The sequence below is a fragment of the Megalobrama amblycephala genome, linkage group LG23, assembly GCF_018812025.1.
Source record: "Megalobrama amblycephala isolate DHTTF-2021 linkage group LG23, ASM1881202v1, whole genome shotgun sequence".
NCBI classification, from domain to species: domain Eukaryota; kingdom Metazoa; phylum Chordata; class Actinopteri; order Cypriniformes; family Xenocyprididae; genus Megalobrama; species Megalobrama amblycephala.
Genome location: NC_063066.1, coordinates 23836529 through 23851314, shown reverse-complemented (window position 1 = coordinate 23851314; position 14786 = coordinate 23836529). Strand labels below are relative to the sequence as shown.

General features: G+C 37.0%; 1 protein-coding gene across 2 annotated transcripts in view; it reads right to left on the bottom strand.

The window, feature by feature from the left end:
• Window positions 1-4: 4 nt before the first annotated feature.
• myot (myotilin) overlaps window positions 5-14786 on the bottom strand; it is a 39156-nt gene continuing 24374 nt past the window's right edge. For both annotated transcript variants that reach the window (XM_048177043.1, XM_048177044.1), the window contains exons 9-17: window positions 8720-9466; window positions 7078-7222; window positions 6889-6993; window positions 5708-5745; window positions 4966-5101; window positions 4679-4886; window positions 2637-2802; window positions 2095-2228; window positions 5-771 (exon numbers count right to left, since the gene is read on the bottom strand). In XM_048177043.1, coding sequence (XP_048033000.1) covers window positions 641-771; window positions 2095-2228; window positions 2637-2802; window positions 4679-4886; window positions 4966-5101; window positions 5708-5745; window positions 6889-6993; window positions 7078-7222; window positions 8720-9466 — 1810 coding nt within the window. In that variant the 3' untranslated portion in view covers window positions 5-640. The remainder of the gene's footprint in view (window positions 772-2094; window positions 2229-2636; window positions 2803-4678; window positions 4887-4965; window positions 5102-5707; window positions 5746-6888; window positions 6994-7077; window positions 7223-8719; window positions 9467-14786) is intronic.

Sequence of the window (14786 nt, the reverse complement as noted above, 5' to 3'; positions counted from 1 at the left end):
TAAATTTATAGTATTCTCACAAAGAAGTTTACTCAAATGTTCATGTCACATCACATATAACACAAATGATATGTGTTCTGGACTGTAATCAACATTTTACCAACATTATACATTTTACCAAATCCTTTGTTCTAGTAGCAAAAATTCCAACAAATATCCTTTTCAAAACATATAACATCATAGTGTATGTCAGAGTGTATCATGACGACGCTTGCACACATATTCTGCTTCCATAGCTGACAGACATTACATCATCATCAACACACATTACAGCTGTTGCATAAAACAGTCAAGGCATTATTCTAATTCTTGTAAAACTGAATAAACAAACAAAAAAATAAGATACATGTTTCCTTGTATAGGGGTTCATAAATATGTAGCTTTACATGAGACTGGGCACCCATTTCCAACCAAGCAAACCGTTTGAACCTAGTGTAACAGTAAAATCATGTGCCAGGGTGAGGCTATTGATTCCACTGTAATAGTAAACTCATTTCTAATCATTCCTTGACTAAAGCGAATTTGACCAATAAAACGAGCAAAAACACTATTTAACTGGCTCATTTACAGAGAAATATACTACATCACTACTGAATAATGCCAGTCTCCAGATGACCAGGTGCATGAGTCTGATGAGTGTCTACAGTTCTTCACTCTCGTATAGGGGGGCAGTGTGGCGAGGACGAGGCTCGGTGCTTAATGTGGAAAACTGGCTTAAGATGGGAAGGCCTTTCATCGACCTGGCAGGAGGGGTAGTCTTGTTCATTCGAGCTAGAAGAAAATGGGAATTGGTATTTAGGGCCGAGAGGCAAAGCAATACACAGGCAAATTCAGGTTAACTGAAAATAATTCAGTTATCATTTTGTCAATATGTTGAATTTTGGGGTAAAATCATTCCCTATATATTGTAGTATTGTATTGACAACTCATCAATTAAATATTTACCATCTTATATTCTGCATAATTGGATGTATTTGGATGAACATTGATATAAGTGATCACTCAGATTTAGACCTACCTATATTGTTTTCTATATACAGTGTTCACAGGCAAATTTCATTTATGTATTTCCCCGGCGTCAAAATCAGGCACATATAAATGTTTGGAAACACGATTCCTGGCTGCATATCAATATCAATGGATTACTGTATCTTTGGTAAGTTGTAACAGAAAGACTATCGAGTCCAACCTTTAGTTTAATCATTTGATTGACTCACATTTTTGCAGTTTCCCTATTAAATCCAGTAATGCAGCAGGCTCTTTTGCCATTCAGTCCGGCAGAAAGGGCATCTTCCGAAGGGAAAGAGACGCCAATGCATACCCTCTATCATCCCCCCAAAGATGAATATTCGATCGGCTATATGTCAGTAATAAATATTTATTTATATAGGCATATTTATTTATATTATGTATTATATCTTTATTTAACATATGCCTAAATTGTATGTCAATTCATCTTTCAGCCAGAAACAGTGTTTAATTTACAAACTTTTATTCAATAACAGTCAATAACATTTGGCAGAAGCAAAAGACTTTGCATGTGGAGAAAGTCTTTGGCTTGCTTAGTTGGGGACACTTGACATTTGATATTCAACAGTGCTTTGATCTGCCTTCATTGACACCAAATTGCTGCTGTGCAGCCAAAATTATATGCCAGTTATCACTGTAAAGCTGCTTTGACACAATCTGCATTGTAAAAAGCACTATATAAATAAAGGTGACTTGACTTGAGACTCCACGCCTTTTTGGAGGTACCTTTTACTTTTGGAGTTCACGCGCCATTTTGGATTTCTCTGGATTTATACTTGGAATGTTTATACTTTTATAAATTAATTTGTCAAACGGGGCTATGTAAAAATGGGGAAAAGAAAGGGTGAGCATTTACAGCACCTTACTACACACTTTACACATCCTTTACAGAATTTACACATCTATACAGATTTTAACTTTATCAATAAAAAAGTTTTATAATGCCAATGCAATGCATCTAAGCAAAACTTTCAGATTTCAGTCTAAGCAAAATAATCTTCACTCACAATGTTCAAACAAGTCTCAAAACAAAGTGAGAAAAGTAAATAGAGTAAGTGCACTTACTGGCCACATCTAGCCTGGCATTGCATGTAGACATGCCTGCTTCATTAATGGCAGAAACAGTATACCAGCCTGCGTCAGACTTCATCACTGGATCGATGATCAGGCACTGCTTTCCTGAATTGTCCTGAGAAAGACTGACACACCAAACATGCAAATGTCAACAGAGACTCTGAAGCTTTCATAAAATGGAACAAAATAGTCATTTAAGTGTATAAAACTGTGTCCGACTGTAACGTGTAGTGTCTGTAACAATTGCACAACGAAGAAGGGTATCAGAAAGAACAGGCTTTAACCGCAATGCTCAGGAAATAAATCAAGAACCACGCAAACTGAAATAAGAACCGACAAGGGGCTAAACATAACACAGTATACATACAAGGCAAACATAATGACATAATGAGTGCAGATAGTATGTAACCATAGGAACAAACAAGGACATACATCAAAAATGAAGGAAACTAAAACTAAACAGAGCAGGGAAACAAGAACTAAGGGAAACAAAACAGGATATTAAAATAAGTGTCCATAATCATGACACAGACCTCATTCTCATAGGGTCAATCCGCAACATTTCCTTGTCTTTCTTCCAGTACAGCTGAGGGGTTGGAGACGCAGTCACCTTACACTCTAACCTGATGCTGTCTCCCTCCAGAGCTCGAGAGTTCCTCATCTTCACCACAAATGTGGGAGGACACAACTGTTCCTGAGCTGAGGAGACAGAGTGAACTGTTACATTTATGTCAGAATCATTGTGTCATATAATGTTAGTGGAACGGTGGTCACTAATGTGACTGCAGTAGAGTAGGGTATTTGAGACAGGGCCAGTAATTCACACAATTTGTAATTTTGGAATGAAACAAATAACCAATTAATAACATTATTAGATGGATATGATGTGATAAGATGTGTTATCCAACATCAGTCATCCTTATTCATGCATTTTAACAAGAACATTATTAACCATTTTTTTATTATTTCTTTGTAGCTGGCTGTCATTTGGAAAGGAGGCCACAGAATGATAGAGTCAGAATGTAAAAATACTGTTTGTGCTTAGAACGAATCAAAATTAATGAACACTTCTGTTTTAAATCACTAGTTAAAAATATGATCCCCAGTCCATGACTCTATGTACAATACTGTAACTGTCATTCTATCAACAAACCCATCACATCAGGGATTTACAGATGCAAATATTTTTACATCTAAATTTAGATACAAAGTACTTTCTTAAAGCTTAACGGCTGACATTTGGATATGTACTCTGGATGTGAGTGCCGCGTCGCATCAAAAGCTTGAGTCTGCCGACAACAGGACAAATGGAAAAGTAAAGGAATGTTCGCGATCACATGTTCAGTTTAAACAGCTCGTTTGCGTCTCTGTACAGACTTCAGAAGGATTCCAGCTTGGGAAACAAGTGGATGGTTTCATTTAATGGCATCCCAGATTGCGTCAGAGGATCATATGTTTGTCCGGAGCATTTTGTTTTGTCAATGAGGCACAGTGTATTGGAGAGTTCACAAAGAAACTTTTGTTGACAGATGAAGCAGCCAACTGTATGGGATCTGACAGCAGCTGCGTCACAAACCATAAGTAAATTATTTCATAATGCTTTGCCTGTAAATTATGGGTTTATATAGATTTTAGGTTTTTAAAACACTTACTTGCTTTGATACTGTTTCCTATGCAATGACGTTAACCATTCATAAAATTGGTCATTTACTGATAAGCCTTAAAGAAACTGCCCCTTAAAAATGGATAATTTTAGACAGAGGGTAAGAATGAGGATTGAAAATAATACTTTTTTCTGCATATATGCTCATGGATGACTAATAAAATGCTAAGAACTTGTGAAGCATCCATTTATCACTGGATTCTAAACCAACTTCCAAAAATGTCAAATTCTGCTGGTATTGTTCAGCATGAAATTATGTTGTATTAGGCAAGACAATGGTTATTGTTTAGTATTCTGTGTAGTTACCAATGCACAAATGAAGTGGAAAAAAACAAATCATGATCAAAATGATCAAACATTCCAAAATATGATAAAATGACTGGAAACTGTTTGCCTTGCAAAAATATTTTTCCCCTCAGTTTCCACATTATTTTGAGGTTGCAACCTGATTCTATAATGCTTTAAATTGTATCAAATAAAAAAATTTAAATAATTATATTGCATAAGCATTCAAACCCTTTTCTGTTTGAATTTAACAACAACAACAACAACAACAACAACAACAACAAAACATTCCAACTTCTCTGGATCATCTTTGAGATGTTTCTATACCTGTGACAAATTCAATTTACTGGACATGATTTGGAAATGCAGTGTTTGCTTTTTAATAAATTTAGAGTTATCACAAATCTGTTTTTTGCATTATAGGGTCTGAAGTGCATATATGGAAAAAAAAAACATTTTAGCATAAGGTTGCAACATGACAAAATGTGAAAAAAATGAAAGGGTATGAATACTTTCACAAGGCACTTCATTTCAAAAGAAAATAAAAAAAAAAACACTTCAATTACAACACAAGCACACCATATAACTTTACTCTTAACGTTATACAGGTAAGAAAGAACTGCTCACCAATCACATCCAAGTGCAGGGAGAAGTGGCTCTCTCCAGCACGGTTCTTTGCTACACATTCATATACACCTGCATGATGAATGGTAACTATCTCAATAATGAAAGAGTGAACACTTTTCTCACACACCAGCATCTTATGGTAATCATCAGGTCGGATGGGTTTCCCATCCAGATACCAAGAAATATCTGGGGTTGGCAAACCTACAACCTGCAGGAAAAAAAGAAGGAAAAGCTAAATGTTGGTGTACAAACGCTGCATTCACATCGTAGTCTCGATTCATCCCTACCTTAAAATCAATCCTGCAGAAACGTCCCTCTTCAACCGTTAGGTCTTGCGGCACTTGTATAAAACGAGGAGCAAAACACTTCTCTTGGATGGTCGAAGCCTCGGTACTGTCCCCTCCAGGACGATTTTTTCTGAACCTGCTCAAGAAAATGTGGATATTAACTGAATGAATCAGAAATTTAACCAAACTAAATTAATAAATTGACAAATATAAAAATGTCATTCTTATTTCTGAAATATTTTAGGCCTATAGCTTGTATAAAGCCTTCTTAAATGATAAAAAGTCATACACATTGCAAAGCTTGTACTAGAAAAGTCATTCATGTTACACTTTATTTTGATGGTCCCCTTTAGACATTCTGCTGACTATAAGTAACATTGCACCTACATGTCAACTAACTCTCTTTAGATTATTAGTAGACTGTCAGGGTTAGTAGTATAAGTTGACGTACTTGCAAAGTTACTTCTAGTCAGTAGAATGTCTGTGGGGAGCATCAACATGTGTCAGCAGATATCAAGCAGACAGTGTATATAGTTGACGTGTAGGTGCAATGTTACTTACAGTCAACAGAATGTCTAAAGGAAACCATCAAGTGTTACCGTAATTCAATATCTATTGCATTCACAAATGTCAGCCAGTGTTCATTCAGGCATCGAAAATGTTGGTACATGCGCTCTAATTAGATGAAAGCACTTCAGATACAAACTCTAAACTGATACTGCTAATGCAAAATGACATTTACCATATTCCTCCAGGGTGACGATCTTCTGGAGAGCCTGGCTGTTAGAATATTGCATAAAAATAACATATTTTGAATAACATTAAAAATATGATAGACAGATAGACAAACTAAGGGAATTGAGACCTTGTGGTGTATGTACACGTTTTATTTTAATAATAGCATCATGATGAACAGGATAGCTGAAGAGCACATGGATTTTACACATGCTATTTTAGGCCCATGGAGAGGCTGTTATCTGTTGCTTTGGCTTTGAAAATTCCTGTTGTAGACAACTAGAGTGATGGTAACAAATGTGAATAAAGTATAGCTGCATAAACTGCCACTCTTGAATACCAGGGGTTTTAGCTTCACTTGTGGCATTACTTAAGTATAATATCATATCATGTAACATGGATTCTCTGTAAGACACTCTAGCTTGTTCAGACATGTGCAGATCATGAGCACTTGGGTATAAAGCCATGATCACTGCATAGCATTTTGTCTTTTGACACCATGTTACAGTGTTGTTTGGATTAGTCTGTTTGTCTTTAAGTCTTTGCTTGTTACCTGAGTCTTTGAGTCCTGGAATATTATATTGATTATTGGATTGTGCTTGGACTTCCATTTATTTATATTAATGTAATAAAACTGTTTACGACACTGACTCGTTATGTGCAGGTGCCAAACTCATCCATCTGCTCTCACTGTTAATAGAGTATACAAAAATTAAGTATACTCAGGTCTTTATCATTTGCCTTAATCCTATCCACTTCAATCAGGTGATCTGCTTTCCTGCTCTCCTTTCATTGAGGAAGGCCAAAGTAGAGGTCAATCGTCCATCACCAAGAGAGGTTAACAGCTCTAACATAAGCGATTGACTGCAAAGAATTACGCATGAAGCATGCCAGATGCCACACATCAGTTAAATAGTTAAAAAAAAAAAAAAATACAACTAGCTGTCAAGTTGCAGGTCCATTCATAAAGAAAATATCAAATAAATTGAAAAGACTCTTGAAGATTTGAGGGAGTCTCTTCAGTTGATGTGGTTGTCAATATATTTCCTAATCAAACTGTGTATGAACATGTGTATGATACAAACATGATGCTGTGTGAATATAGCCATAGAGCAATCATACTGGATTGCACAGAAACTTGGTATTTGGCAATTATGTTAAACATCAAATAACTGAAAATAACAATACCTGTGCAGGCTGTGAACTGAAAGGGTTTTCAAGATCAAATACTGAGGCAGCATTATCTGCACCCAACAATCTTCTAGCCATCCGCTCCTCATAAGACATCTTCTGCTGTTGGGACAAAAATACATTTGTTCTAAGATTTTCAGTGGAGCACTTTATCACCAATAGTCAGATCAAGAACTTTTTAGATACCTGACTGTTCCTTTGTTGAGGAACTTTGTTTCGTAGTTTCTTTTCAAGGTCTTGAATAAGAGCATCTTTTGAACCCTGAATGTCTTCATCTGTGGCACGAGACACTGGACGGGAAACAGTCTTCTTCAAGATTGGCTTTGGCAAACTATGAAACAACCCATGGGAAAATTGTATTGCTTACAGTTTGCTCTTTTAAAGCTCTGGAGTCAGTTGAATGTGCATGACCTTTTAGCCCTCAGATGGCATTGCGTTAGAAACCATCATGCTACTGTGTTAAATAAAGCAACATGGACTCAGAAGTACTTTGGAAAACATTGTCACTTAACAGTATGAAATGCAACTCGTTTCTCTGTTACACAAGGAGAAAGCTACACATCTGTTGTATGCAGAGATGGTGCCAAGTTCTCTGGGCCCGAGCTCATCTCAGATGGCCTAAAAACAGTGGAAATGTGTGCTGTGGTCAGATAAGTCCATGTTTCAGCTTGTGTTTTGGGAAAAAACTTACATCGAGTTCTCAGTCCCAAAGACGAAAGGGACCATCCAGACTTTTATTAGCGATAGGTGCAAAAGAAAGATCTTAGAGATCTTAGCCCACGGATCTGTCATGGTATTGGGGTGCATCAGTTCAAACGGCATGAGTGACTTGCATTTGTGTGAAGGCACCATTGACATGGAGGCTTATATTTGAATTGTACAGAGACATAAACTGCCATCAAGATGACATCTTTCCTGGGTAGCAAGACAAAGCCAGGCCTCATTCTGCACGTGCTACATCAGAGACATTTCTATACATTTCTACACCGTAGAGTGGATGTGCCTGACTACAGTCCATATCTGACTCTTATTGAAAATGTATGGCCCATCATGAAAAGGAGAATCAGACAACGATGACCACAGATTGTTGTGCAGATGTCTTGTATCAAGCGAGATTGGGTAAATATTCCATTTGCAAAACTGCATCAATTAATATCAATTCCCAAATGATTAAAAATTGTAATGAAAAGGAAAGGTGATGTGACAAAGGAAAACATGGCTCGGTCCCAACTTTTTTGGAGTGTGTTGCAGCGCATAACCTGATTTTGAGTTCAACATGTTCCTGGGTCAACATTTTTGTTGATCCTGGAACAACATTCAAATCAACCAATCAGATTTGAGGGACAAGTTTACAGAATATGTCAAGTTTAGGCATAAAAACATGAATTGGTGCTTCTACATCAGTGTTATTCATCTATAATTTCCCTCTAATTTTTGGGATAACTTATGGGGTAGGAATAGGGTTAAGACTAAATTTTCAGACTGGAATGTTGTTCCAGGATGAACAAAATATGTTGACCCAGGAACGCATCTAACTCAGCAAAATCAGGAGATGCGTGTTGCAGCCATCAAAATCAAAATTTGTTTATACTTGCAAAATACAATAAAGTTGTTCAGTGAAAACATTGGAAATCTTTTCTTTGTACTTTTGTCAGTTAAATAGAGGTTCGAGAGAATTAACAAATCACAGATTCTTCATTTTATTGCATTTTACAAAATGTCTTCTGGAATTGGAGTTGTATTCAAAAGATCTTATTTGTGAATATTTCTATAGGAGGATATGACCATACATTACAGTGTTGTAGGATTTCAGTGATAAAACACTTACGTGTTGGGTGTGTAGGTAATCTGAGACACAGGTGGGGGCTGTAGAGGTGGAACAGGAGTTTTCAGGGAATCTGGAGAAATCCGGGAAAGGACAGTTGAAGGAGCATGATTCAGTGATCGACTGACTGGAGGAGACACAGGTTGTTCTTGGGCCTTTGGCGATGGGCTGTGTGACCTAGGGGAGAGCCTAGGAGAGGGCGATTGAGGTATGGAAATGCATTTTGCCTGGGAGCTCGGCAGTGAAGGCAGGACAGATGATAGGAAAGCTGCTGGTGACATATTCTCACTGTTTGGAGCAGCCCGTGCTTTAGGAATCAAAGTCATGCTGGAGCACATTGATGTGTGAGTGGCTGCAGGCTGAGGAGGGCTCACTAACGGCGCAGCGGTTGAAGCTGAGCAGCTAAGATTGTTCGGCTTGCTGGTCTCATTGTCGGGTGTGTGGAAACTGGGCAGGGACTGAATGAAGTGACGAGGACGCTCATAATTGAAGGCGCTGGGGGGGTAAAGTGATGGCGAGAAGGTGGGCAAGTCAGCCACATTCATGGCACTGGCTCTGGGCTCCACTGGTTTACTCAGCTTGCTGGTGGGAAGGAATGGATGTGGAACACTGTTTTTAACCCCCTTCGGTGGAGGATCAAGTTTGATCATTGAGGAGAGCTGTGTAGCTTCAGTCACCTGACTGGCAGAACTCTGTTTGCTCTCTGTGTCCGCAAGAGACTTAACCTTTTTGATGCCAGACTCCGGCAGCCTGTTTGGAAATAAATATTTGGCTTCGTTTACTCAAGTGTTTCAAAAATGCAGTTCACACTGATGATTTGCAGCCATGTGACCTAATTCAAACAAAAGTGACAGAGACCTTAGTATAGCAAAGTTTAGTATAGTTTAATTTGAATGTACATTAATGGTGTTGCCATGTGTTGACTACAAAAAGGAGTGTAAATAGTGAATCCCTCATGATTAGCAGCTCTGTAGCCTACATTAGTAGATTAGGGCCTCCTACTAATAGTCTCAGCCTCAGACATCACGCCCACAGACCATTGGCTGAACGTCTGATGTATATGGCACACTTAACTGGAAACACTTCAGGATTTTCTAAGTCATCATTTGGTTGGTTGTATTCTACAGAATGTCCGGGAGATGTGTGTGTCACATTCTTTAACAGTACCCTGGAAACAAATGCCATGAGGCCAAACCCCCTCATGGAAGAAGAACGCTGTCATGTTTACAACTGTGCGCTTGTGCGCTTACCAGGATCAACTAAATGCTGGATTTTCAAAAGTATGTTACATTCGCAGCTCCATTGTTGCAGTAAACTTGCACAACATTCTTAAATTAATCATTTTGCACACTGGTCTGTTATTGTAGGGACATCGACTTTACATTTCATGCCCCTAAACATGACACAGAACAAAACAAACTGTAATTGGTTGCATTACATGTTAGTCAAACGTCCTTTTGGGCGGTCCTTGGCCAATGAAAGCTGCAATAGAGTCCAGACCTTCCGCTATTAGTCTGAAGGTATGGCTACGTGAGACTATCCTACTAACAACCGTTAGAATGCAACCAGTTTGATCAGCATGGGCAGTACACGAGTTAAAAGATTGCAGCCTCTAGCATCAGTCACTAGTGCGCCTCTTGAAGCCAAGGGAGTTAGGTTTAATTGTTACTTTCTGGTCTCCGTTAAACAGACAGGAACTATAACTGAATTAGAATTATCAGAATTAAAATTGAAATAGGCTTTATGCCGAATGTCACATGAAAAAACAGGTAAACCGGTCTCGCTGCATCTGCTTGTCAGAGAAAGTTTTATTGGCAGTGCGAACTGATGGCGATATCTATGGACTTTTAAGGTAATCAGCTAACTTAGTTATTTTTATTGTTGTTGTTTTATTCTATTTAAATATCTAATTGTTAGTGAGAAGAAAATAATAAAAAAAAAAAAACTTATAGACATCAAACTGCATATGCAATGGACATCAGTTAAGCTCATCTTTGTTCGGTCCTTTGAAGGTATCTTGAGTAAAAAAGGCTTAATATTTAATGAAGCACATACAAAAGACCTGAACCGGAAGCAATTCAACCTGTTTTACAGGATACAGAAGTTTGTTGCTCATAACCCCCATTCAAAGAAATGTAAGCAGGCCAAATAAGTGTGATTTTGCAAGAAAAAGTTATGTTTGTCAAGACAGACCTTAAATGCTGGCCTGACTCTGCCATGTTTAAAAGTAAAATAATAATAATAATAATAATAATAATAATAATAATAATAACCGTGAACCTGAGCCATCTTAAATGTCTGAAATTATTACTGAATAAAAGTTACCATGAAATCAAAATAGATAATTCTTGTTATTTGAGGGATAATGCAGTATTTATTATAATTACTATTTTATTATAAATATTATCTGTGCATATAATTTTTTTTTTATTTATGTGCACTCATAATCTTTAATCAAAAGGGGCGGGGCAACCTGTCACTCACATGAGATCAACCAATAGCAAACCTCAACCATCCAATCAATTCCCTATGGACAAAATCAAGCCCTGCCCTACATTTGTTCTTATTCCAGAAGTCATTTCACATGGATATACTTTACAATAGGGGAGAAAAGACTATTGCAACTTCTGTTTAATGCTGACTAAAGTACAAATGTATAAATTGTTATTCTTTTTTACCCTATAATGAACATGCCATACTGCTGGTGCTGGTGTGTCCCTGTGAGGAAGCTATGTGGCTAAAAAAAAGTGTCATGGGGCAGAAACTGACAGACGTGCCAGGTGCAGTTCATTTACAGCTACACTGGCACTCAGTTACCCTGTTTGGAGGTCATTGTGAATAAGGGTCCAAGCACACTAAATGACATTCACTTCAGTTCAATAATATAGAAAATATAATGTATAAATTTGAGATGGCGAAATCACTGCTCAATATTAAAGCAGGTTTGTATTGATATTCATATTATTTTATTTCCAAGCAAGGTATAAACATATTATAATATTCAAGCAAAATATTTATTTAAAAAAAAAAAAAAAAACACCCCCCGCAGGAATAGGACAAAATGTTTATTTTAATGTTTACATTAACAGCTGTGCTATTCTGATCAGCAGCTAGAAAGTCAAGTCATGTTTATTTATATAGCACTTTTTACAATACATTTTTTTTTTCTAAATTAATTACATTATCATCATAACAACTTGAATGAGAATCTGGCATGTCCCTTTTGCTTTACTGACAGCAGACTTAAGCTGGCATGAACAAAACTTGATGATCATGTTATCCAGCATGGTTTGAGAATATTCAAAAGAGCATCTTGCTCAAAAAAGCTATGAGTTCCACATAGAGTCAGTCACAAATTTGCTTTATTATTTTTTATTAGTGACTTAGAAATGAGTGCAGATCCCTTTATCAAATCTAAAAACTTTCTTTGCTGTATTTTTTGAAAAATACAAGTTTTTATTTAGCTATTTTAATCACTTGCAGGTTTACATTAAAATGTGAGCCTTGTACAGGATTAAAACAAAAAAAAAACATTCTTTATCACAACACAAAAAGACAATTGCTTAACAAAAAACATTATATAGTTTCTAAACTAACAATGTATTCTATACACAAACACACAGCAATGAGTTAAAGGTCAAAAAGCTTCAGCAATGAACAGAGTCATTATACTGTATGACCTACAGGGGTCAAACTTACAGTTTATAAAGCAAAGAACACATTTATACTGAACAAGGGAGGAAAAATAAAGACTGATTATGCATTAACAGAATAATTAAATTGAAATATTGGAAAAATAAAGTTGTTTTAGTGTAACAGATTTTCTGGTTATTCTGACTGTAAAAAAGTAAGATTATAATTCAGATTAGAAATCTTGTGCTTACCTACCCTTTGAAATGATTTTGCTAGCCAGTAAAGTTGGTTTGAAAGGTTGAAGGTGTAGTGTGATTCTTTGGCATCTGTTCACTCAATGAGACACTGTTGGGCTGTTTATCTATAGAAAACTATGTGAGCAGCAGACACACGCCCACTCCATTCCTGAACAACCACCCATTCAACACAAGAATAATGCATAGACGTATCCCCGGTTTCACAGACAAGGCTTAAGCTAGCCCTAGACTAAAATGCATGTTTGAGCTGCTTTAACTGACATAATCTTAAAATATGCCAGTGCCATTGTTTTGTCTTAAGATGCACACCGGTAATATTTTTTTTTCTAGTGAACATTTATAAAAGCTACTTAAATAAGCAGTAATCTAAGAGAGACGATTCAACTGACTTTTAATGAACACCAGGGAAAACCAAGAACTACATGCTATACATAAAGTTAACACTAGACAAGGAACTAAGGAAAACTCAGGGCTTAAATATACAATGAGACTAATCAACAGAACTAGACACAGATGCATAACAATCAGTAACCATAGAAACAAACAAGTATCGGGAACAAAGGCAAACAGGAAGAGAACCAAACCAAAACTCTGAATTTTGATAACTCTATGTACCATAATAATATTTCACAAGTTTGTTTGCCCATATAAGCAATCTTAATCTATTGTTGTTAAACATATTTGGCTTGCTGTCACAGTGCAGAGGCTCGAAGAAGCAGCTTCAACTCAAGCTCTGATATACCCCAGGGACTACTAGTGCTTGGAAGATAAGTTTGTATGGGTGCTTGTCGATTTTAATTTATTTGATTTTATTTTTGTCCATGGGAATTGAAAACTCTGGGTAAAATGCAAAACACTCATCACTGTCACTTTTTGTTTTGTTAAAGGGTTAGTTCACCCAAAAATGAAATTAATGTAATTTATTACTCACCCTCATGCCGTTCCACACCCGTAAGACCTCCATTGATCTTCGGAACACAAATTAAGATATTTTTGATCAAATCCAATTGTTCAGTGAGGCACGCGATCCGAATCATGATTCGACACAAAAGATTCATAACGCTCCGAAGCTTCCTGAAGCAGTGTTTTGAAGTCGGCCATCACTATATATGTTGTTATTTTGTTTTTTTGCAAACCAAAAAAATTCTTGTCGCTTTATAATATTCATATTGAACCACTGTACTCACATGAACTGGTTTAAATATGTTTTTAGTACATTAATGGATCTTGAGAAAGGAAATGTCATTGCTGGCTATGGAGGCCTCACTGAGCCATCGGATTTTATCAGAAATATCTTAATTTGTGTTCTGAAGCTGAACGAAGGTCTTACGGGTGTGGAACGGCATGAGGCTGAGTAATAAATTATATTAATATTATTAACTAACCCTTTAATGCTTTTACACTTTTAAATTTCATTTTAATGTACGATGGTTGAAGGGTGATGTGAAGGGTAATGTCATCTCATTGTACCCAATTTTTGAAAATGGTTATTGCATTCATAAAGCAAACCTTTCGCTGATTGTTTACAGTTTAATGAAAATTACTCCTATAATTCATGCAAAGCGTCATGGGGCATAGGAAAAAGGTGGATAACTCAAACGAATGGGGCTGTGTTTAACTCCACTTTTAGACATACACTCACAAACTTCCCTAAACACTTCCCCTTGGGGTAATCCCCACCACAATTTTGAAGTGCGTTCAACTTCATCAAGTGGACAAGGGAAGTTTATTGGAAGTTAATTTGGACAGACCCTCAACCCCTCAATTTTGACAGAGGAAGCGAGTCTACTAAAAGTGATTCTCAATACTCGGATTGATGTTTCCTAGTTTCCTCACTCCTACGTCCTCAAGCCTGTGACCCGGAAACTGATACAACTCAACCATCTTAAAGGATATCTCATTTCTCTAACTGCACCATGAGGAGGTGAGAAATGAGGAAGCATCCTAAGGAGTCATGAGCAAGGATACACAGCTGTATCCTTTTCTCGCATCCTAAGGGGGTGGAGCTGAGATGCAAGGAAAGAAAGTGAGGAAATGAAAACAAGGATGCACAAATAAGAAATGGGAAGAAATGGGTTCTTCTCATTTCTTATTTGTGCATCCTCTTTTCCTTTCCTCAATTCCTTTCCTCATGTCTCAGCTCCACCGCCTGTAGAATGTGAGGGAAGGATGTAAGAAAA